Consider the following 26282-nt stretch of genomic DNA (forward strand, 5'->3'; position numbering starts at 1 on the left):
TTTTTTGCAACTCGGGGGTGAAAAAGGCCAGAAAATTGAGCGCGTAGGAGAAGTTATCCTCTCTAACACATGTTAAACGTTGTGAAAGTCCAAGTTTTAACTAACATAAACAGAAAAATGTTTTGTTAAGTTGGGGCAATAGCTGATACTGTTTGTTCTCCTGTAATTTACTATGCTAAACCTCCTGGGTAAGATTCCCACACTCAGCCAATAAAGCCACATCAGCTGGCTTGAAATGTGAACTTTCTGACCCTCCATGAACAACACTCCGTCTGATTGGTTAGTTGCAGTGATGGTCCTGGAACAACATCAATCATGATGATCCAGGAACGACACCAACACAGTGATATCAGTCCATCGACATGAGCTGGGTCAATTTTTAACCCAATTAATTTTTTTTTGTGTGTGTGGAGGACAAACATCAGGGGATCACCAAAGTCGCTGGGATTCATCCTCTGGGGACCATGAATATCTGTGCTGAACGTCTTGGCAATCCATATGAAAACAATTGAATTGCCATCTAACAGGGAAGAAGAAGAGGTAAAGAAACCAGTAGCGGTCAGTTGTGCACAGCATCTGGTATCAGCAAGTGTTTGATTCCGTTGTTGGGACGCTGATCCCTCTGTTGTGTTTTTGCTCTGTGCTCTCTTTACTGTCGTGACTGACAAAATTGCCCAAGTGCACAAAAACACGTGACGTGCACACCTGCAGGATAAAAACGTACACACACACGCTGCTCCTATAATGCGTCCATATTGCGAAGACATTTCACGCTGCTCGACGAAAACAACAGAACCATCTGCTTCCACTAAATCACGAGCAAATGAACAGCATCAGTTGTCAGCACTTCCTCTGAAAAACTGCTTCCTCTTCACACCTCCGACTGCGTGCGACCTTTAGGCTGAAACCATGGTGATAGCATCTATAATTGGTTCAGATGCTACATTTCCACTGGCGTTACTGATGCTAATAGCCCTGAATCCAAAAGACACAGTTTATTACCTTTAACCCGAACGATTGACCCCTCCTATTACGGTTACCATCCAATCATCCTCCCAGCCAATCACTGATCTCCACTGAACATCATAGTAGATTTCTCGGCTTCCCCATGGAACCAAAGATGACTCACAGAAACTAGACATTACACACTCATGTATGATGATGATCCCACTTTTGTTTTTTTTTTAACAATTCCACAAAGCTCCTGTGCGATTTCTCCTTTGAAGGGTTAAATCACCGTGGTGACGCTCACGGGCCGCCGTCAAATTCGCAGCGATTGAAAAAGTTGAGCCCCCTCCCCCGTGTTAATGACTCCATTCCCAGCAGGATGCCACGGCTGGATAAAACAGCAAAACAGAGGCAGCATCAGATCAGATTGGTTTGCCAAAATGGGCAATGTGGTACAACATGGGTGGAAATAAAGGCTGCTATGATATATCAAAAGGGGGCCAGGCACTGGAAATAACTATGGCAACAAGGCAGACCTCACCACGGCATACCACAGAGGGCAGAACCACAGTGTGAGGTCTTTTAGGATGTTTCGTGATATGTGTGATTCTCTGGGACACCGGGAAGATTAGAGGAGAAGGAGGTGTCGGCGGGCGAAACCTTTGAACTTGAACTTTCGTTTGATCGCATATGAAATTAATGTTGTCAGATAGCAGCAACCGAGGCGAGGAAAATGGTTATCTGTACGTTTCTGTCTGATGCTTTCACGACTACTTGGAAAAAAAACAAACAAACAAACAAAAAAGATTTAATCTAACGGTAGGAACTCAATGCACAGGACCATTTCATAGAGAAAACTACTTTCTAAAGAGAAAGCAGTCCTTCAGATGCTAGAGTGTGCGCTGCTGTGTCTGCAAAGCAAAGATCCAAGGCTTTGTGTGAGAAAAGCAGCATTACTGTGCTGGTCAAGATGACGTTTTAGTGCTGTGCCGTCTTTTTCCACCAGCGCCGAGCTGAGCTGGACCGGACCTCGCCCCGTCTAGCGACTGCAGCCAACCCGTGACGAGCACCTGTCTCGCCCCGCGAATCGAAACTCAACTCATGATGAAACCTGAGAGAAAGAGCTTTTTAAAAGTCCGTGTTCAGCTCTCAGTGCTTTTGTAGCTTCTAACTGAATCTCTTTAGCTCCGACTTTCAAACACCTGCTGTGTTTTACCGTGTCATGTGTTCACTTTCAGCCGGTCGAGTTTGTTCAAGGACGCTCAGTCGTCTCATATCCGACAGTCAGATGTTGTCGAATTCACATGCTGAATACAACAAATCTGGTTTTAGTTTGCAGTAAAAAAATCTGCATTACAACAACATATATTTTGGAAAAACGTAAAATTAACTTATTAAACTGTCACAATGAAATCTGACTTTTCAAATGTGACAATCACAGCAGCTTTAAATATGAATCTATGTCATTCACATGTGGAAATTGTAAGTGTTTTTTGTTTGTTTGTTTGTTTGTTTTTTAAGAATAATTCTGAAATCACTCTGTATTCCAACAGTGATCATTGTTACAGTGTTTGGTCAGTGATCCATGTCTATCCTCCCCCACACCGGAAGTAAAAGAGAAGATATTATTCCTGGTATCCCTGCAAACTTTATCCAATCAGGACGGAGAACTCCAAAAACAGGCGGTCCTTCCTGCTTGTGAATGGTAAACAGCAGGATCCTCCTGTTTGCTGCTACAGCAGCTGATTACAGCAGCTTGTTCATGTGGTGACGTAGAGAAGAAGGAGGGAGAACGATTATGTCAACTGGGCTTTATCATAAATGCTCAGCTTTCTACCTAAATGCTTTGTGTTGATCAGATATTTTCACACGTCCTGCTTCATGTCACATGTGGAGAGAAAGTAAAAAAATGCAGATATAATTTTTTTTTTTCTCTTTGCGATAACAGTTCGGCAAAACCTCCAATCGGATCCCTCAATCATGAACACTGAGATTATAAATAGGATTGTTCACCAAAATTAATTCATGTTAAGGTAAAACGTCTCCTCCCGCGCTGCAGTAATCACTGACTGAATAATTAGCACAGCGTAACTGCTGCACATGCTTATCAGCACTGTAATGAGTCGTGCAAATTCTCGTGTCTGTGTTCGTGCTAATAGGTGAGTTTGTTCGCAACACGTGTTTATTACATATCTTACATGTGTCGGGATCGTTGACTGTAAAAACAACGCTGCTGCTGTAAAAGTCCTTGAGGGCAACAATGACTGAACCTGGCAGCCGGAGCAATGATGGAAACTGTTTAGTTGAAGGTACTGAGAGACACAACGAGGAGGGATTTCTTATAGATAGTCTTCATATCTATGATGACTTCGCTGAGAGATGAGCGTGTTTATCTTTCTCCAGAAAGTTTAAAAGGAAAATCTTGAAAACCCAGAAACATCAGAACCTTCTGCATCCATCACAACATGACTGAACCTAAATCAGTAAAGCTGCTCAGTGATGTTCTGGATCACCAGCCGAGTAGTCGTGCGGCTCTTCTAGACTTTCCAGATGTTATCGGACCGCATGGCTTAGATTCTGCGAGTGAAACGAATCATTTCATGCTTCTCTCACAATGGACCCATTGTTGTTTTCTCTTCTGTTACAGCTGTTTCCGGCACATCTGTGACGTGATGTTATTGACGTACAATCTAACGCTCCAGATAAAAATCACTGCCTTGTCTGTCGGAGGTGGGAATGGGACTGGCTCAAGATATCTCCATTGTTTCAGAGTGTAAAATACAAAAAAACGCGAGCTCTCCGTCGGGGGTGACGTCCACAAATCAACTGTCATCACCTCCCGGAGGATCGTGGATCATTTTCTTGTCTTATCAGGGTCAGAATTAAGGACAGGTCCTTCCAATTCATTTTGTTATTTGGGCTCTTCTGTTTCTGTGTCCAGTCACGCCTCCTCAGTGGGAACAAGCTCATTATCACTCCCTGACCAATTACAGTGGACTTAAGAGGATGTGGTCTCTAATGGCTTTGGATAGAACAGTAGTGCAACGTTCCCCACCCCCACCCTCGCCCGCCCCCGTTTCACAAAAGACAGGAAAAGGCTGTGAGCATCAAAGGCTCTGGAGATGAAGGCCTCTCTCACACACACACACATAAATATGTATAGACATATATGTGCTTTTCCCCGCAGAGACATGCACATACAGAGAGCAGCCGTCGAGGGCCGGCAGCACTTAACTGGCTCACTAATAATCCCGACTCTTCTGCATCTGCTGATACAACTCCCGCTTTTGTCCGCACAATGGAAAACTGGAGGAACAGCAGCCGAGTCGTTTCTTAGAACGACGCAGCCATTAACATGAGAAAAAGGTGAAACTGCTTCAGAGAAAACTTGAGGCATCACCTCACAATGGCAGATGTCAAAAAAAAAAAATGGGAAGAATTTCCTCAGACGCAACCTTCAGCCTTTTAACCGTGAGCAGGATATTCGAAAATCTGAAATTAATTATTTTCATGCATTTTAATATGAACTCGTTGTCGGTAATGCAAACATGGGTGAACAAAGGAGATAAACGCTGGATGTTCCAGCCTGCAAATAATCATTTCTTCTTAGTTTTAAGACCTGAGGCTTAAAGGATAAATCTGTCATAATTCACCAGAACATCAAAATTCAACAATGCGTCGCACTGTCTTGCAGTATTTTATCACTTTTTACCTCCATGTCTGTGGTTCACAGAGACAAATAAACTGTTCAGTTTTTTTTTTAAAGATGCAAACAAAGTGCATTTGTTGAGAACTTTTCTGTTCTCTGCTGGAGAGAAAATAAACTTTGGTGCCGACATTTGTGGTAATGAAGGAACTCGTGAAGTGTGACTGTGTGCAGCGAAGACAATGATGGAGCTCCATTATGGAAACTTAACGTCTTCAAAAGCAAAATACATTAAAAAAAAAAAAAGCCAACCCAGACAAAAACAACAGCTCTGCCTTGATTGTCATGCTTGACTCTGAAATGAGAAATTAATTTGGGAAATACAGTTGTGGCTGTGGGAACTGAGACTGGCAAAATAAGAAATACATATATAAATTAATAAATGGCTAAAAAATTAAATAAATGATGTTAAATTAATCATAATTAATATAAAAATATATGTTTGAATGTCACAGAAAACACGTCTGCTTTAATTTGCCTCTGCATTTTGTTTTTACTTTCACATTTAATCTTTTAACATCATGTATGAATTTAATAACTTAAATGTATTTGTTTAATTATTTTCCCTTTGTATATTTCCAGAAATGTATTTTATTGCTGTATTTTCTTTTAACTTTAGTTGAATTAATACAAAGGAAGATGCATACAGAAGCAAACTGAAGCAGAAATACTGACATCAGTCACATCTGTAGTATTTTGGTGCTTTTAATTGATTATTACTTAATTTATTGAGACATTATATATTTATTTATTTCTGATTTTGGCAGTTTGAGTCCTCCACACTACAGTCACTCATAGAAGAAGAAATAAAAATATCAGGCTTCACTATGTTTTGTTATTTTCTGAGGACATTTCAGTCACACAGAGTTTATTCAGCCAGCTGACCCATAAATGCCCCATCAAATAATCCAGTCCACATGTGCTGGACTTCATGTATCTGTGTTGTCTTGTTTCAGTCGGCAGCGACATCATTATCTTATGTTTGTACCCAAAAAGAGCATTAGACTCTGATACATCCAACTGTATATTTGCCTGTTTTATGTGCTTTCAGTGCGTATAAGAATCACTGGGGCTGAAGTAAAAGAGGTGGGCACAGTATTATAACCATCTGTAGAATGCTGCTTACATACATATTGTGCTTTACAGGCTGTATGTGTGACACTTTATGGTACAGTGTGGCTGAATCCCACTGACTAAACACAGAGAGGCTGTGTGTCGAAGGTGAGAGAGGATTTCGCACATTTCGCAAACCCCTCAACACCCAGACACAAATCCCGGCATCGTGTACTTGATATTCATCGTGTTTCTCTGGAGCATCTTGTTGATAGAATATAGTCGGCGCCCTGCACGCTCTCCACAGGTTGGTGCACCTGTTGTTCATATACTGTACCTCGTATCTGTGATGAGCAGGGCGACGTGTCCAGAATGTACCCCGACTCTCGGCCAGCGTCAGCCGGGATCGGCACCGTGACCCTCCAGAGGATAAGCAGTTATAGACAGTGGATGAACTTTATAACCTAGTTTCTAGTTACTATGGTTACCCCATGCACTGTGGATGGATGTCTCCCTCCCAGAGAGAGAGAGAGAGAGAGATGTGCACTGTAAACGCATTCACCCAATACGTCGTGATTTAGTTTTAATGGAATTCGAGTTTCATTCGCTGTTTTGTCATGTAGTGGGAAATCACAGCGCTGTCGACAGTCAGGTGGATCAGTGTTGCTGAGTACTGGCCCGATGGGAAACTGGTGTTTTATAAATCATACTTCATTAGCTGTTATGATGAGAAACACTGTGTTTAACGTGTCAAACTCTCAGATTTATGAACAGCCCGATCACCAGAGCAGAGGATGTGTTTCTGCAAACAACTGATATGTTAAAACTTTACGCTTGATCAGTCAAAACTTTCGAGTTTCTTCTTTTATATTTTCAGTGTTATGAGGTGAAGAGTTCCTGCTGCAGACCAGGATTTTCCACAGGGATCTTTTGTGTTGTTTTGTCTCAGTTTTTAATAGGGCCTACTGCCCCGACAGCAAGCTTCTCTCTTTTATCTCGCCACGCTCCACAGGGAGGTCAAAGTTCACGATCGGCTACAGAACAGCCGCCCCGGAGCTGCAGGAGTCGTCCAGCTCCAGCTTCTTGCTGCTTGCGGACAAGTTCAGCAGTGTGGACCCAAGAGCTTCACGTATGATCCCGCGTCAGAAATCTGGTGTACGTTCATGTGCATGTGTGTGTGCGTGCAAATCATTAGAGCGCTCGCCTAATGATGCTGCTCATGAAGCAGGACGAAATGAGGTGAAGTGCCCACTTATAGATTTAGCGGCTGGCGACAAATGGCTGTAACCTTGGCAGACGATATGGAAAAACGGTGAAGTCATAGTGACTGGTGTTGGAGCTGCGAGCAGTGCTGCTCACTCATCACATCCAGGTAATGTTAAAAGGCACTTAAGGCAAAGAAGACCGTTAGTTTACAGCAGCGTCTGCTACTGTGCTTTACAAACGTTCAGCTCATGAATAACAGCTCATTTGAATATTCCCAGTGTATTTCCATGGAAACAGATTTCATACCACCGAAAAAACAACAGTAAGGTGATTACATGCTTCAGCGTCCTATATAAATTAATAAGTTCCCCGTCACAGATTTAGTTCTTTGTACATTTTGGCGCATGAATCACTTTGGGAACGTATAGAAGTCATGAAAAACTCACTTTTCCTCCTAATAAGACCATGTGAGACAAGTCTTTCGTATTGTGTGTCTCATATTCTGGCAGGATGTAACTAAAAACCAGAATTAAGAGCAGCGTGTTCCTTTTCGCTTCCAGTTGATTTTGGCCATTTTTTTCCATTTAACTGCAGCACTTTCTTTTTTTTCCTCGCTGAATTTCTGGAGGATCAGCCAAAGAAAATACGAATCCAAGTTTGTTTCATGTGTTATTTTCAAGAGCGTTTTCGTCTCCTCGTCAGTCCGCGTGATGTTGTCCTCAGTGGAAGCTTTACTGAAGCAGTCACATGTCTGTCTGCCTACCGAGTCTGTTTTCATCACAGTACCAAGCAAAAAACTTTCTTTTCCCTTTTTGTTTTTGCTAAATTTTGACATTTTTAATGGGCACTTAAAAAAACACCCAAACACAAAGATGAAGACACAGTTACTGTTTGCTGTTCACAGGATGCTGCAGATCTGAGACAGCCTTGTTGCAGAGGGTTTTCTAATTTTGCCTGCATTTGATTAAGACCGAGTCAGACTTAGAGGAATAGTTTGACATTTTGCGTTAATTTGCGGTAGAAAATAAGCACTAGTGAGGAAAATAAAAGCACCCCTGCGGCTTGATGAAATGCAAAAACCGAGACGATGTTCCTCTAAATGTGGCAGTTTATTGGAGAGAGGTTGGTAAAATGAGGCCATGTACAGACCGAAGGACGTGCCGAGGAAAGAGAAAGAGACACGTGGGCGACGGTATGAAAGCCACATATACAGTGAACTGAATGTATGTGTGTGTTTGCTCGCGTCTGTTTGCATGCATGAATAAGCAAACGGCATGTGTTCACTCCCACCAGCTTGTTTGTGAATGCCAAGACTCTTTTTTTTTTTTTTTTTAAATGACCAATAATAAACGCCACGTATTCACAAACACGAGTGTACAATTTATAAAATCAAATTGCTGGTTTATCAAACTACAATCACTTCCAGCGGTCTGAAGGACCGTGGGGATTGGGTTTCTTTTATTCAGGAAATGTGTACCGAGACAAGTCGTGGACTACTAATGAAACGGTTACTGCAGAGAAGTGAACCGACCTCCATCTGCAGGGAAGCACAGATTTAGAGGGCAGCTTTACAGATGTAATGGTTTCAGACTCAGAGTGCATCTGTCTACAATAATTCATATTATTAATAAAGCTGCCGCAGTCTGATAATCTCCAGCGCTGAGTGAAACAAGAACAGTTAATCAGTCTATTTTTTATTATTTTATATATGCAGCATACAGCCAGCTATTAGTCATACTTGGAAAGTCAAGTTCCAGGAAGTGAAAGCAAAATCCCTTGAAGTTTGCGAAAAGAAATTAAAGGACTTCTCTCAGAGCAGGATGAGAAGCACACAAACTCAGAGAAGTTTGGTGAAGTAGATCATAAAAACATCTCACTGATCTTCATCTGAGCTCTTTAACTTTGAACTGTCAGTGTTTTTGTTTGCAGGAAAGCAGCGTCTCTACGGGAGCTGCAGCCACCTCCACAAAATCAGGCTCTGCTTTGTACAGCACAGCAGAACAATCACTGGTTCAATAATCAAGTGTACTGATCAACAGTTTCCATGTTGGTTGTCTCACATTAAAAGTTCATTTCATGACTTGTTGACACTGCAGCCTTTAACCGCTGCTGCAGGCCAGAGGCCAAGAGAGGAGAAAGCGACTCTCCACCAAACACAAATCTCCAGATAATAGCCGGGAAAACATCAATACTCTTCTGTGTATCATGGATTTGGTCCAGTCTATAAAATCTGTCAGGATACGGCTGTAATTAGATCGTGAGTCACTGTGCACAGTAAACATTCAGGTAGATTGTTTACCTTCACTGTTGCATCACTTTATCAGGTATTCCTGTTCTTTTCTTAATTGCTTCCACGTCTTTTGTGACTGTAATGACTCTAATTTCCACCGATTTCACCCCCTGACAAAATCTTCTGTCTTTATGACCAAACACATTTTCTATTCCATCTTCTCTGATTTTTCTAAATGTGGCACTTGAGGCAATTTAGCACATTTGCTAAAGATTCGTGCATGATTTTAAGTTGTATCCATACAAACAGATGACCTTCTCATAAATATACTTGTCTTATAATAAAACATTCCTCATGTTATTGCCTTTCCATCATTAAGACTTTATTTATGTCTGAGTCACTTTTCCAAATATAGGCTGTGTCCCAATTCAGATGCTGCATCCTTCGAAGGACCCGGACCATTTGCAACCTTCGAAGGCCGTGTCAGCTGTTGCTAAATGGGACGGTCTCGCCTTCTGGGTATTTCCTGGTTGCATCACCAGATGTTCCCACTCTTACCAATACATCACGATGGGAGGCTGCGAAGGATAGTAGCAGTGCATCCTCCAAAAAGAGGCAAAAAGGAGGAACATTTGGAGGAGTCTTCAGATTGGGACAGCCTTTGTGCAGCTTTGTGACTCAATTGGCCTTCAAACGCATCCTTCGAAGTATGCAGCCCCTGAATTGGGACACAATAGAGATTACAATCAAATTTACATATTAACTACTTCTTTGGAATAAATCTTATTTAAAAAGCAACTTTTCAGTACTTGAATGGCCATGAAAGATCCGACTCCTTCAGTTAAAGCCGTCTGTAACACTTCCTGTGCGTCTATAATGCGACTGTAAGGCTGTTAAATCATGTAATAGGCACTCGTGAATATTCATAATGCTTTAAAGAAAGTGTCATAACTAATTACTGCACTAAAACATACTTATAATACATTATAGTGCCGTTAGAAGCAATCACAATAATCAGAACGCTTCATAAGAATCACAACACAGGAACGTTTTTTTTTATTTTCTAATAACTTGGTAAGGTGAATTCAAAGCTTAATAACTTAAGAGTCACAGTGTATTAAGATGTACTTATTGCAGAACATTATAATCCCTATTGTTATGTGGATTTTATGCAAGTATAAGCAGATGTTAGACATTAAAAACTGGTTATAAAAAACTTCTACATAAAACTTCTTGTAACTATGATTAAAATGTGTTATAGGTACATTATAAAGCATTATAGACACAAACTAAACCGCTGTCTCTGCTCAGTATAAAAAGGGTTTCCATGCACGCTTTTCTTTCTTGCTGTGGCCTCGACCAGGAACAATCACAGACGACACTCAAAGCTGATGAGCTGCTGCTCCAAAGGCTGCCAGTCGTTGTGTTGCACAACAGTAATTACAAATATAGGACACAGAAAATTACTTCCATTTTCAGACCGGGTGTAGAAACATGAGCTGATGTTTTCACTAATTATTTATTATTATGCTGTAGGATGCTAATTAGAAAAGTCACCACTGAGCATGCTGAGGTACTTCATCTTATTATAAAGGGAACATTCAATTCAATATTTTGAATTCACAAGTCTCATCTATTATTTATCATTATTAACATTATTACAAATGTATACAGGTGACACATCCTCCATTATAACCCCCTTTAAATGCTTCTATATGTGTAATATTAACAACTTTTTACATGTCACACTTTTATTATAAGTTCTTGCAAAGTAAGCATGTTGCTGTTGCCGAATGAAGAGTTAATTAAATTAAAAAGCTGCACAATGTATTAATTCTAATAAGTAAAATAATCAACACAATGTAAATATAAAAAAAAAACTGTTTTGGTGTCCTGTCAACTGAAGTTAGCATGCTAACCTGCTAGCACGGCGTCTGAAAACCTCCTACTCTCAGCAGTATGAAGCCTCCATGAGTCTGGCTAGCTGCACGGCTAACTGAGCTAACAGGCTAACGGCAGCTGCGGTCATTGATGTATAGAGTACAGCTGGCAGCAGTTAGCAGATCACGTGCTGCCCTCTCTATGCTCAGAGTGTGAAATCAACAGGTGGCACATTCTTATGGTTATTTTCATGTGAAATCCTACATACTGCTCCTTTAACCCTCTGTGATGTTGAACATACATCATTGGTGGTAAAGTGTGACCTACAGTAGGTAAGCTGCTGCTCTGAAAAGGCTGTGGACGCATCATCATCTTCATCATCATCATGTCTGACAGAAATAGCTCTTTGTTGTCTCTGTGATCCTGAATAATTTATCTCGGACCATCGTCCCCGTCATGACATTTGCTCACATCGTCCCCCCGGTAAGCGCGAGCAGGATGCCTGAATCCCTCATCCGAATGTGCAAAAAGGTCAAGTGATATTGATCTCGCTATGCAAACGCGCTCTATATTGTCCGAATCAAACCTCCGCGGTCTGGGATCAGGTCGAACATTTCCAGGTCGGTCTGAGACTCATTATGAGATTCAGCTCTGAAGGTGGGGATTAGCAGCTGAATTCATCAGATCGGACAGAAGCAGACCGATGAATGGACAGAGGCTGCGAGTTGATCCCTGCGCCGGCGGTGCGTAAAAACGCGCGCCCAGGGGTGGAGACTTGTTTGGAGAGGCAGGAGCGGAGAGAGCGCAGCAGCAGCAGCAGCACGACTCTCTGCATCCACAGGTTGCTGTTCGCCTCTCTGAGCATCTTGTCAGCGCAGACTGAAGAGTGCAGCCCGGTGGAGATGAACAGAGGAGTCGTATGAGGACGCGCCTGGATGCAGGGTTTGGGACTTGGGAGCTCATGAGGAACGATGCCACTGCTTTGGACAAGTCGATCTATAATATCCTGCTTCAAGAACAACAACCAAACTCTACTGCGCAGGACTTTTCTGCCGTAAAAAAATATATATAATGATTTCTTTCGAGGGCTGTGCGTTTTATTCGAGAGCACCATGCCACAGGTCCGTCAGTGCAGCCTCCCCCCGGTGACAACAGCAACATAATGGCATGTCGGAGCGGCTGCTGCTGCGGCTCCGGTCCGATAAACGAGGACAACGCGAGGTTCCTGCTCCTGGCGCTGTTCATCGTCATCTACCTCCTCTGCGGGGCCGCCGTCTTCTCCGCGCTGGAGCAGCCGAAGGAACGCGAGGCGAAGGAGCGCTGGACGCAGAGGTTCGAGCATTTCAGCCAGAAGTACAACCTGAGCAAGAAGGACCTGAACAACTTCCTCAGGAACTACGAGGAGGCGAACGTGGCGGGCATCCGTGTGGACACGATCAGACCTCGGTGGGACTTCACCGGCGCGTTTTACTTCGTGGGAACTGTGGTGTCGACCATCGGTGAGGTGGAGAAACAGGCGCATTGTTCTCAGTTAGCTCCATCAGCTCCATCAGCTTTATCTGAAAACATAAACTTAAGTTATCACAGCTTATCTGCGCTCTGTCTGCGTGTTCATCTTTAATTTCTCCATAATGTGACTGCCTATGTTATAAATTGACTCTTGCGTAGTTTTCCATCTTCTGTGAAGTCTCTAACAAATTCTCCCACACAGGGCTCGTCATCAGCCATTATTCTGCTGCTCAATTCATCCCTTCAGTCCATAAAATGTCAAAGAATTGTGGGAAAAATGTGTCTCCAAGTTCAAAACCCTCTTCATTTACTGTTACTAATGTCAGAAACAAGGTGACAAGTCCTCACAGTTCAGGAGCTCCTCCCAGCAGATGTTTTGCCACTTTTGCTTGAAAAATGACTGACACAGTTGATAATTCATCAGAGTTGTTGGCGATAAATTCAGCTCATTGATTAATCATTGGATCGAGCTGCTGTACGCTGACATCAAGCTGCATTTAATGCTCAGTTTTCATGAACCCAGATGACAATCTGCTCCCCAACATGAATGTTTTCTGACTCGTCACAGCAGCATTGATGTTGGTCCGTTGTTAAGCCGTGCAGGGAACCAACATGCACACACTCCTCTAATAAAATGAAGCAATTAATTAATTACACAGGATATATCCAGCCTATAAATGATTGATTAATAATGTGGAGTGGAAGAGTTTTAACACAAGAAACCTTAGAGCTATGGATTATATGTCATCCATGTTCAATCACTACATCCTCACATGTGCATCTGCTGCAGACGAGGAACTGTTTAAAAGACAAAAATGTGAAATTAAAGCTGCTGAAAGTGATATTTTTAGTGTTAAATAGCTCTATATTGCAGTATATCGTCAGTAAGCTGTCTCTTTCTTCCTCCTGCTCATGCAGTAAAAGAGAAAAGTACATATTCTGGTATCTGTGCCCTCTTTATCCAATCAGGAGGGAGAGCTGTGTTGATGTGATGTAGATTGGAGGGACTGCAAATCACACAACGGACAGGAAGTTAGCTAAAACGATGACATAAGAAGCAGGTAATTATCTGAAATCCATATCGTGCATCTCTTCTCACACCTCCGTCTGTCTGACGCGTCGAGATTATGTCGCAAGAACTGTCAGTAAGTCCAGATGTGCAACGTGTCTCTGTCTGGACTCGGTGCCTGAGAATGGATTCCTCAAATTCAACAGAACCAGACTGAGAAAAGGCAATTTAATGCCGACATCAGAGCAACATTTATCCTTGACATCAGGTTCTCCTTTTCAGCTGTGGCTGTCTGAGAGCACCGCAGGCCTCTGTGTTTGTTTTGGAGCCAGAGTGGAGAAACAGAGCAATCCCTCTAAACCAGCAGCACGGTTGTACGTAGTGGCGATACATCTATTGATCTGCTGTTGTGAATAACAGTGATTCACACTTGAACACTCTGTTTTTTTTCTCACTGTTGTTTTCTTCTCAGCGGCTGGTGCGTTGTGCCGTTTCAACATCTATGATTGAAGCGAGTCGCTTCATGATGACTGACAGTTTGACAGACCCTCTGATTAAAACGACTGGCCCTGAGGCCATTAGTGTCTTAATGGGGGTCACAGAGATGAAGGGCCAGAGTGTATGAAGTCAGTAAATGAACACATTTTAATACGAGGTACAGTCAGTCCTCGTGTTTGGAGGCGGATGTTCCAAGTTACCTAAAAAGAGAGAGACGAGTAGAGGAGTGATCCTGTGAATCCTGAAAGTCGCTGACAGTTTTCAAGATGCTCATTTTCAAAGATGTTGTATTCCTCTGCTCCCCCAGCAGCCGTTCTGCTGCACTTTCCCCGAGGCGGAGTGTTGAAGACTTCATCACACATATCATCAAATAGCGTTCATGTATCCTTCGATGTGAAAATGCGTCATTGATCAGTGATACATTGCAGCTCCAGAACGCTGTAACACGCAGCTCTACAAACATTGACCGTGTTGCTCAGTCGGAGGTGCAGCAGTGTAAGTAACGTACCCCGCTGATTAATATTTTCACCTGAGACTGCGTCCCGTCTCTGAACTTACCGATGACAGATTCATCGCCGTAAAACCGTTTGATGTCATCATCATTGTAACCTCCTGCAGAGATATCCTACTTACTACTCTGAATTCAGCTGTGGCAAGTGAACAAATCAGAGAGACGACTGATATTTAATTCATGTCAGCTATCTCGGAAATTTTGATTATATTGGACACTAATTTGCTCAGAGGGAAAGCCCTCCAGCTATATCCAGCTACTCGCACGTCATTTGTATCTTCAAAGGGGAGTACAGTGTGTGTCAGAGTTGGGATCAATATATGGACGAGGAGAGGAGGGATAATCTTGTACGGTCAGAACAGACACTTATAAAGCACATACTTCAGTGAATGGCATAAAATCTATTTGCTTTTGAACTCTGGATACATTTTGAACTTATGGCAAAGCGTTTTGTGCCTCTAAGCGACATCTTCTCCACAGCAACAGTGAGAATTTACATAATGACAGAAAGAAAAAGATAATTTCACAGAAACAGAGTTGAGATACGTTCAAGTAATGCCCGTAAATATTGCTTTTCCAGTTTAAGGCCACTAACAGCAGCCTGATAGCCTAGTTTAGCTTACCACAAATACTTGAAAACAGGGTGCAACAGCGAGCCTGGCAGCCTCACGGTACCTCCAGTTTGTTTGTTTAACCTTTACAGAGAACAAAGTGTGAAACATGACACGCCTGGTGGTGTGATGTCAGTTAGACCATGTCCACACGTACCAAAATGATCTTTTCTCTGCATCGTTTCAATATTTGTGTCCAAATACATCCATTGTAAATGACTCAACATGCTGTAGTTTATATTCCAGCCTTTAGGTGGCGCTTAAAAATCACCAAAAACGGAGAAGAAGAGACGGAGCATGCACATAAAGCTAATCACCTTCAGAAAGAGCCCATCAAGCTGTTCGTCCGTTTCTCGTCTTTGCCACGTTAAGCCAACCTGCTGCTGGTTGCTGCTTCACAGATACGAGAGTGAAATCAATTTCCTCATAAACTGTAACTCTAAGTAATAAAGCAAATAAGCGTGTTTGACGAGACAAAGGTCACGACTCAGCACCCCTCAGCTTTCACCGTCAGTCTGCCGCAGTAACACAGGTCACCAGCATCACATTCATTCAAGACAGCTTATGAAATAATGAGGAAAGGCAAACATGGCTATAAAAACTCTGCCCATTTGGCTTAATCGTTGTGCTTGGAAGACAACTCCAACCAAATTAGCAGCTCGAGAACAAATACGGAGGCAATCAAATCCTCCACGAGAAGCCTACCTCGGGCACTGTGAGTAATTAGTCGTGCTGCGGAGTGTGTTTTCTCTTCTTGACGTACAGTAACATTTTTATTTCTTTTTTTTTCCTGTATCTGTGTTTCTGGTGAGAAGAGCTCTCATGATCTATGAATGCAACACTGCTGCGTCAATATGCAGTCAGTTAATCGCACCACAAAACACAGTGTGTGTAGATGTGTAATCGCCACCAAACTGCAATAAATAGTTCAAATGTCCAGCAGTGTTTTGAATGTAATAAACTGGAAAAGGGACGACAGACGGAGAGACGGTGCTTCATTGAGCTTTCAGTGTTAAATGAGGGATGAAAAAGGGGGATGAATCACTGAGATCCGTGCAGTCGATAGAAGACCTCTCGCTTTGACTCCCATTTTGTTCATCTGCCACTTCATGTGAGACAAAGGAGAAGTCGCACACAAACGTCGCCTCTGTTCCCCCCTCAGGGCACAAAAACCGTTAAATGGATCTGAACCGTTTTTTTGAAAGTGGAAGGAAGATCTTCAAAATGAGCCGTGAAGTGGCTCCAGTGAGTCTTTCAGTTGCTAAATAACTGACGGGAATGCTGTGAAAACGTTAGACGAGCCGACACTTTGGGACTGATTGCGGTGATGTGCTTGGACTGAAAACACCTCAGCTCTTAAAGTGAGTGAGTGGCCAAGAGACACAGAGTAGGGAGAGCGCGTCACCAATGGCAACCCAGTGAATTGGGACTAGATCAGTAATTAGCCATCTTTGTTTATGACCGAGACGATGTTAGTCTGGTTTAAAAGGTGCGTCGGCTCGAGGCAATGACTGCATTCGCTCTGCAAATAGCCACTCACTTACTTAACGCTCAATTTTATCTGTAAGTGTGCGCCTGTGGAGTAAAACTAAGCACTTTACAATTGAAGGCAATGCTTTTATTCCGTCTCAACTCATCTTCTTAGCATTCCCTTCATTTGATCATGGCGGTATTACTTTGTAGATTTCTGCTCATTGCTCGATCTCTCTGTGTGTATCCAGGGTTCGGGATGACCACTCCTGCCACCATTGGAGGAAAAGTCTTCCTGATGTTCTACGGTCTGCTCGGCTGCGCCGCCACCATCCTCTTCTTCAACCTCTTTCTGGAACGTGTCATCACCGTGATCGCCGTCGTCCTCAAGTCCTGCCACGAGCGACGCCACAACAAAGCCGTGCTCCCACAAAATGGCCGGCGAGTCTCCGGGGGAAACAAATCAGGTGGAGCCGGAGGAAGTGGGGGAGGGAAAGGTGAGGATCTGGCTGGCTGGAAGCCCTCAGTCTACTGTGTCATGCTCATTCTAGGAGCAGCAGCCATCTTGGTGTCCTGCTGTGCCTCGCTCATGTACTCTGCAGCCGAAGGCTGGGGCTACCTGGACTCGCTCTACTTCTGCTTCGTGGCCTTCAGCACCATCGGTTTTGGAGACATGGTGAGCAGCCAGCGAGTCGTCTACGAGGGCCACGCCACAGCTGCATACCGACTGGGCAACTTCTTCTTCATCCTAACTGGCGTCTGCTGCATCTACTCCCTCTTCAACGTCATCTCCATCGTCATCAAGCAGGTCCTGAACTGGCTGCTGAGGAGGCTGGAGGCTCCTTGTCGCTGTTGTTTCCCCAGGAGAGGTCATCACCCGCATCGGCACCCCAGACGGAACGTGGTGGCCCCGGGTCACCTACGCGCCCGCAGAGACCCTTCAATCGAGACGGACGCCATCAACGAGAGCGAGACCGACACTGGGCGCAGGATGTCCGGAGAGATGATCTCTATGAGGGATTTTCTAGCGGCCAACAAGGTGAGAGATTTGGGGCTGGAGCAGGCAGCGTGTGTTCTATTCCACCTGGCTAATGTAATCGTATGTGTTATTACATGCAAGATATTCACTTATCCGGATGAGCAATTTGATTATGTTGCTCACAAGTTACAGAAAGAACACTGAGTCAGTAATCTTGCTTCCCTGCGGCCATTATCTCCTCGTTCACCCTCCTCTCAGTCATCATACGCTGAATTGAATTTTGAATGCTCAGTTGCAGCTTCCTTGCACAATTCTCAAAAGCAGAAACTCAGCATGAGCGCAGACACATTTTAATACAAATCAGTGTTTGCGATAACAACTACAATGGTATGTTCTGCTGGGAAACCAGGGGTCTCGGCATTCAGGTGGATGTTACTTGAGGTGCACCATCCAAACGCAATGCAGTGCAAACCAAGGACAGCTCATGGCAACAGCATTCTGTGGTGACAGAACGCCGCAAGAACTGTTCAGGAGTCCCTCGGGGGGCCATTCTTCAGCGGTGATATTGTTGTGGAACGATGTGGTGGAGCTGCTGCACACAGTGTACCTCGTCTGTGTGTCGCATGTCAAGGTTTCATACATATGAATGGAACGCAACACAAGGTTGTCCAGAAATACGTTGTGTAACACAAACGTACATGTACATTTGACTGAATGTAGCAGTGGTCTGACAAGATGTGGTTAAAAGGAAGAAAGGAAGCAGCTAAAGTAAAGTAATTCATCCCATTGTACTTTGTGTTAATGCCAATTAGCAAACAAGCAGAAGTGACTGTGATAAGTATTTTCCCTCTTAAGCATACGCGTGTTAGCATTGGCATTTTGAGCATGTTAGCATGATGACACTGCCCAAGTGGACGCACAGAGCTGTTAGCATGGTTATAGATAGTTATGGGCAATTGGATTTCACAGCAACTAAATCTGACAAAAGAACCTGTGTGATTCTGAAAGCAACCACGAAGGGTGAAATTCATCCTGTACTGCACGTCGAAGAGAAAATTATCTCAGTGCTCGTTATATCTGCACACATTCGTTCGGCCCAAAATTGTCCCCTTCCTATGCAAATGAACAGTCGTTGTAAACAAAGTCACAGGCACAGAGACGGAAGGAAAATGACCAGCATCGTCAGAGAGTTGGCGGCCACTGAAGTGCATTTAAACAGGGGTGTCACAAAGGGTCTAATCACCAGACCTTCACATTCACAGTCATCCTTACGGTGCATGCATCGCCACATAATCGTTCACTCATCCAGACTGAGCTGAAGCTGAGCTGAACTTCAGTTCGTCTGCCTGTCCTTCTGCAGCTTCATCCTCAGATCCCTCCCTCCGGTTCTGTCGGTCTCCCTCCCAGTGTTTTCTTTAAAAATGAGTGTTTTTGTGTTACAATGCTAACAAAAATCAGCACAATGGGACCGTTTTACCAGCCTCAGAACGGACTCGTAACATGAGTGCTCTACATGACTGTCTGGAACAGGAATTCATATTACAGTCAATTGACAGCAATTTGACTGTCATTTCCCTTTTCTCCCTTGACGTCCGAACCCACTGATTTGTTCAGCGATTTATTATTTTATGAATGAATGAATGAATGACTGAATGAATGAATGAATGACTGAATGAAGTGGTAGTTCAGGCTGAGTATCAGAGATGCCTGTAAAAGTCTGAGAACTGGCTTTGTACATGTTGTGCCGGGAAAAGAGGTGAGAGGGAGGGGTGGAGGCAGCAGCAGGCAACACACCGACCTTCTCAGAGTGAGAAGAAGAAACAACAACAACAACCTTTATATTATGCCAAACACATTTATGTATTTATATGGTGTTGAGATGTCTAGTGAAGTTAGCATGCTAAGCAGTTAGCCCCAGTCCCTCCTGTCTCTGATACCATATTGTAGAGCTGAGGTGATAGTCTGAGATGTTAAAGTGACCAGTTTGCTGTTTAGTCTAGCATGTAAATGGAATAAAACCACAAGATGCCAAGGAAGGAAATATCTTTCTGCCACCGTACATTCATTTCAACAGGGGTCACATGTCGGGAAATTAACAAAGCTCTGCACAAATCACAAAGAAGGTCAAAGCAAACTGGTCCCCCAGTGTCTGTAAGGTGTCTTTAAGGTGGTGATGGGAATAAAACCCACAGCCACCCACTGACTCCATCAAAACATTGGGCCCGAAAACCAAAGATGAAGTGAGAGTCATAGATCAAAATCAGAGAAACTGGGTCATAAGAAAGAAAAGTCTCAAACATGCTCAACTCAGATTTTCACCCAAACAGAAAATGCAGAGCGCTGACTGAAGGTGTTGCCTCCCTGGAGACACGCGACCATCTGAGCAGGAGAACTGAACCCCTTTAATAAAGTCTCCCAGCTGACTGATTGCAGCCACCTAAGGGAGAAGATCACAGGTGCACCCAATAGCTCCTGATTACCTGCGACCTAGATCTCCAGAAATCCCTGTTCACAACAGGACCTTTGGGGAAGCTTTGATCCGTCCATAACATAAACTAAATAAAACTCACTAAAAAAAGTTCTTGGTTTGTCTTTCCACAAACTTCTGGTTTGATCGATATAAACATTATATAAAAATATTCTGGTTCTACGCACTGATGCCCGACTCTCTCTCCACTAATGCAGCAAGTAGCGCAGAGATATTAAAATCCATGCTAAAAGTAACACCAGGGTCTGTAATTTCATGCTAATCCATCCAATATGTGTCTGACATTTCATTAAAAATTAAAGAATGTCAATCTCAGAGTGGCATCACAGTAGAAGTCGGAGGATTTGTAAAGTAAGTAGGCTCAGCCTTCAGGATACATTTTAGTCAGGATCAATGTGGGTAAAATACACTTCAGTGTGTGTGAAACAGCTCCACTCTGTTTGATTTAATATTGACTGAACTCCAGCGAAACAGCATTACACACCGGTTGTGTAATTTCTCCACAAATTGTCTCTTCCTTTTCTTTAGAGAAATTTTAAAAGGGAAGTGTGTGTGTGTGTGTGTGTGTGTGTGTGTGTGTGTGTGTGTGTGTGTGTGTGTGTGTGTGTGTGTGTGTGTGTGTGTGTGTGTGTGGGAGTTGTAAATGTCTGGTTTCAGTCAGTCACACTTGTTCAGTCGTCTTTGTTCGCTTGAATCGACGCTCCTGAGGAGTGAGGAGAGGAAAAAACACCATCTGCCAGCCTCGTATCACACCTGTGAAGTCAGATGTTCTTACGCCAACACACGGCTGTTTCGCAAGACTTTACTAGTTAAAGGTTACACTTCAAACCCAGAGAACAAATATTTCCTCACCTGTCGTTCTCCTTATGCATCTTGTGTCCTGCAGGTGAACCTGGCGATTATGCAGAAGCAGCTTTCGGAGATGGCCATCGGACACCCGCGCCAGTCCGGCTCCAGCTCGCGGCAGAACGGATTCTCGGGAGGGGTTGGCGCCCTCGGCATCATGAACAACCGGCTGGCAGAGACTAGCGTGGACAGATAGGGGAAACAGCATGAATCCTTTGTACAGGATACAAAGAGGCTAAGAGGACGAGTTCAAGGACAACGTGACACTGTGGACTGCCTCCCTGAAGAAAAGAGATCTGAGCTCATTTACTGCCATGCTTACACCTGACATTAAGATACGTCCTCGGTGATCCGATCACAAGGGGACCTCTCTAAGCGCAGGTGTGAATGCACCCAGGACACACTGGGGACAGATTGATCTTGAATGCTTGGACTACATTTGGAAGGAATTCACACATGGTGTTAACATCCGTCCTGCGTGAGCCGATCACAGGTGGACAGCGACCAATCTGCCAGTTCACACTCGGCATCAAAACATGACATGCGTCTCCAGTGACCACTTGCGATCAAATCTCTCTTTCTTGCTCTATCTGCAAATTAACACGTGCATCACTGGTAAAAAGATGATTTAATATGAAACATTTGCCGAATTAACAAGAAGGCCTGAATAGTTAAGCATCTGTTGTAAACAGCGTTTGACAAAGTTTAAAATGTCTCTTAACACAGCAATTTAGTAAGTTGAGTGATTTTTTTGAAGGAAGTCTGGGGAATTTCGCCACAGGAAACAAAGAAGTAGCCTATATCAGATACTGATAAATGTCTTTTGTAAAATTGAACATGTTGACCATCAATAAAATGTCGTCTTCTGTCTTAAACTTTGTGTTAGTTGCTACAGTTTGCTCCAACAGCTGCTGAATGTTGGCAGGCAAGATGCACTTTAGACTTTAGATACACGGCTGGCACGATGTGAAAAGTCACACTTTTTACAAGGAGTGAAACAACTCAATATGTCGCATTTAAAGCAGAATTGACAAGAAGGCACAGGTACGGTATTTGAAAGTGGCGTAGCTGTTTACGCACAGTTTGTTAAGTTTCTCGTCACACAACTACCCTTAAAATCACACATTTCGTAAGGTAGTCTGGGACAATTGCGGTTACAAGACGCATGAACATGAAACAGGGTTTTCACACCTGTACTAAGAGTTGTCCCCACTGATGATGCATGTTGGTACCAGGTCGGAACAGGGCCTTGGAAACAGAAACAATGTACATGATTATTTGCATACAGAGCAGGGAAGCGAGAGCCGACAACAAGTGTTCACTCGAGACGCATGTGGAGACGCGTTCGAGTGCCAGGTGTGGACAGACAAACTCAGAGCTGTCCACTTGCGATCTGATAACTCGTGATGCAGATTTGCTCCAGGTGTAAATTGGGCCATGGCTACGTAACACCACCTTTCCCTGACCCCTCAGCAGCTACAGCTTAAGACTCAAGCCCTCTCAGCCAGCTTTCCCTGCCAAGATCCGTGTCTACATGAATGATGCATGATAGCTTGTTGTGAGTGTCACATCTGGATCAGCGGCGTGCAGGAATCTTTTCACGGGGGTTTTTCAGTTTCCATGGTGATAAAAACACCTGCCTAGCGCCCTTGTACACAAGCCTTAAAGTCTTGATGCACTACATGCTACTTCACGCCTAAATGCAACTTCCACTCATCCACAACACTTGACAGTTTTTACTATGGCTCTACCCACGTCCACTCTGCTGTATCTGTGACTGTAAAGGACATTAATGAGAAAAAAAAATGTTGCTTTCATAAAATTTTCCTTGGGGTTTTTTTGTGTGTGCGTGTGTCTAACAGTAATTATTACATAAAAAAACTAAAACCTGCTCCATGGATAATTGAATGTTTATCTTTAATTATAGATTGCGTAATTTCACAATTAGTCCTCTTTCACAGCGTTCACGACTCAGCGACAGGCACATTGTACCCTATTCAATAGCTTCCGTCGTCGGCTCTGTTCTCGTTTATAATCACAGCAAAGAGAAGACAAAAAAAAACAACCCAAAAGAATCTGATTACAAGCCAAACAGACCTCTCTACAGCTGAATGGTTGCTGCTGTCCTGAGTCTGAGATGAAACCTATTATGTGAGTCTACTGTTTACTTGTGTGGTTGCACAGCCTCCAAACACAGACGCAGACATTTTCACACCCTGGTGGTGTCTGTGCACGTACACGTAGGTTCAGCAAAAAAGCTCCAGGGCTCATTATATTAATTTCAGTATTTTTTTGTACAGTTCTCTGGATTCACAGTAAGTGCAGTGAGCAAAACAGGCCGAGACTCTTCAAAACATTGATTCAACCAGGAGGCAGAACCACTTGTGGACACTATTTTGTACTTGGTTTATGAAGATGGTATAGGCATCTTCATTTTCCTTATGAATGTATCTGAGAGGTAAATTGCAGGGTGAGAAAAATCCTCCAGGCTCCACTTCTGACGTCACCAGCACAGCTTTAGATTATCTAACATAATTGTGTGTGTTTCTCTCCTGATCGACAGGGCAGCAAACCTGCAGAAAGAAAAACACGTCAAGAATGATATCATGTTTTTGTGCAGAGTCTACTCGAATTTTAAAGAGGATTCCCAGTGGTTGTGAAAAAAAACAAAACAAAAAAACATGTTTTCTGTGTGAGTCATCTGCTGCAAAATCCTTTTCAGTCCACAGCACAAACTGAGAAGAGGGAGGTGAGATTCGGGCGGCACACAGCTCTAATGAAACATATGCAGAGTGGATGATGTATGTAACTGTATAAAAAAGAGAGACGCTGAATGTAACCCCTCTCCCCAAGCATTGATTTCCCCTTCAAGATAGTAGTAAGAGCAGTGGTGCAGCAGGATATTTGAGGGGCACGGGTGAAAAAATAAAAATGGGCACCAACTTGCTGAAACATGATATATATTTATAGTGAAAAGAGGTCACTTCACCATATTTTGTCCACTGGAAGGACACCTTCCCTGCCAGTCTATCATATATGATCAAAGTAGGGGTTATTGCAACATTGATGTTTGCTAAAATGCAGGACTGATGTGCACAAATCAGCAATAGCACTTTGCTCTACCCCTCTATCTCTGCAAGATTAGGGTGATGGGGCCAAGGGGTGCGTTGGGATACACATCACTGGCACTACCACATGCACTATGTAGTGTTTCCCTGCTGTGATGAAGGCCGTCCAGGATGCTATCAGAATTTAGGGTAATGTAATATTAAGTTTACTCTGCAGCAGCCCCAGCCATGCATGCAGCTTTTGGTCCCAATCTTTTAGCACAGTGTGGTTGAAACCATGAAAAAGAACAAGATTATTATTTAGAAAAAAAATAATCAACAGTTGGGAAAAGTCAGCCGGAGACAGAGTTTCAAATCACCCCGTGGAGTGACATTAGCAAATAGCTGGAAAAGAAAAACCTGCTTTTGTTTTGTGTGTGGGCAAGGCTCATTCAACAATCTGCAGCTTACTGCTCCTCCAAATTCAAGAGATACTAAAGATGTGAATCAAAGTCTTTCTTGTCTTGTCTTCTGTTCTGTTTATCTTTACACCTGCATGTGAACACTTCCCTCTCGTCAGTACTAAAACCGAGATATCAGCAACAGACTCAGCGAGCCAGTTCTTTAAAAGTAGAGCAGGATGAAATAACAATGAATTCCTTTAATAATGAAATCCGATATCTCATGCAGAATAACAGAACTGGCGAAAATAACTCAAATCTCACAGTGCCCACTCTTCGCTATGGAGACGATCTCACCTCAGACAGAATACTCTGATAGGCTTTGCCAGTGTTCATGCACACGCATGCTTCAAACACAAACTCACACACTCAGGCGCACACACACACACACACACACACACAAAAAATATCGCCTAATAGAGAATCAGAGAATATGTCAGTGAAGCTGTGCCTACACAGATAATAATAGCTTTGAACAATTGCCTGTGTGTTCCTGTCTGTTTGTGTGTCTGTGTGCGTGTGTGCTACAAGACAGACTCGCACAGATGCAGACATACAAAGACTCATTGTTAGCGCTCTTTTTTTGAGTCACGACAACTCCCAGAGAGTCAATGACACCGCTGTCGTCTCCACTGAGTTGGGGACAATTCAAACACACCCTAATGGAACAATCATACAGGACATGACAATGTGGTTGATTCTGCTGTGCTGCAGAGGCGCTGATACCATTCATGGTTCAGTTAGTATAAACTTCATGGGTGGCTATTTCATTATTATGTTCACAAAAGGTGTGAGGACCTGATAGCTGATTTACGACTTGCTGAATAGGATGTTTGACCACACTGTGAGTAATATGGAGGAAAAATGAAAGTGGATGTATAATCCTCATTACAACTGTGATGTTTTAATGGAACAAGCAGTTATTTAAACATGACATGATGTGTAATATAAAGGAGAGCAAGCCCACTGATAATGAATCTGACCCAGTTAGGTTCAGTGGCTGTTCAGCAGCTTTGCACTTAGACCATATGGACTAGCTGCACCACTACTGAGAGCCCTCAACAATTAGCATGTTGTCTTAATGACTTCATTAGGATGGTTGGCATGCGTTGATGTTGTTGTGTGCATGATGACCAGTTTATCATGTGCATGAGTGTGACAGGGGAGGGTAAAAACAAACAAGATAAATAAATAACCTCTGTGAAATATGTGTGCCTGTCAAACATGCGCACAGTGAAAAATGCTTTTATTTCACCCTCTTTGCAGTACCGTGGAGTACTGAGAATGCTGGACGTTTGTTCTTTTGTTCATCTTCAAAACATTTAATAAACTCTCATTTAAAAACTTACTGTGTTGTTGAAAATACAGGATTCAGTTGACAGTTTGCTTCTTCACATGCTCTTCTGAGGGCTCACAGGAATGATAGTCAGCCTCAATGTGCAATAATGTGCAAGTATCCATGACAACGCATGTGAGGTTCATTTAAATTAGTGTAATGAAGTTCCAGGAGCATTTTGATTAAAACAACAGATGAGACCCTGAAGTCCTTAAACATGCAGCCAACTGTGGAATCAACTTAAAGGTACAGAATGATGTCACCATGTTATAATCTTGTCCAATGCTATACAGCATATTGCAAATAGATTTTATTTAAATGTACAGGAAATGTGTCAAAAAAATCTCTATGGCTGCCATCGAGGAAGATGTTATTTTTAAAATGAACTATAAGAAACATTAAGAAAGAAGGCTGGCTGACTTAAAGTCAGTGTTTGCATGAAAAACTAATGGTTTTACGTTTAAAAAATATTTGGTTAATTTTACAAATTAAA

The 26282-nt window shown here is 43.0% G+C and overlaps 1 protein-coding gene and 1 long non-coding RNA gene across 2 annotated transcripts; one reads left to right on the forward strand and one right to left on the reverse strand.

Annotated features, from left to right (window-relative positions):
• Nucleotides 1-9524: 9524 nt before the first annotated feature.
• On the reverse strand, nucleotides 9525-26017 carry LOC119012625. Its single transcript, XR_005072537.1, has 3 exons — nucleotides 25803-26017; nucleotides 20952-21124; nucleotides 9525-9861 (listed from the first exon to the last, which is right to left on the reverse strand). It is a non-coding gene; the product is annotated as an uncharacterized LOC119012625 (long non-coding RNA).
• kcnk13b (potassium channel, subfamily K, member 13b) lies at nucleotides 10310-25762 on the forward strand. Its single transcript, XM_037086614.1, has 3 exons — nucleotides 10310-12523; nucleotides 16884-17671; nucleotides 20986-25762. Exons 1-3 carry the CDS (start codon nucleotides 12187-12189, stop codon nucleotides 21139-21141), a joined length of 1281 nt encoding a protein of 426 aa, XP_036942509.1. The 5' UTR covers nucleotides 10310-12186; the 3' UTR covers nucleotides 21142-25762.
• Nucleotides 26018-26282: the final 265 nt, after the last annotated feature.

This window comes from Acanthopagrus latus, chromosome 22 (assembly GCF_904848185.1).
Source record: "Acanthopagrus latus isolate v.2019 chromosome 22, fAcaLat1.1, whole genome shotgun sequence".
In the NCBI taxonomy this organism is placed as follows: domain Eukaryota; kingdom Metazoa; phylum Chordata; class Actinopteri; order Spariformes; family Sparidae; genus Acanthopagrus; species Acanthopagrus latus.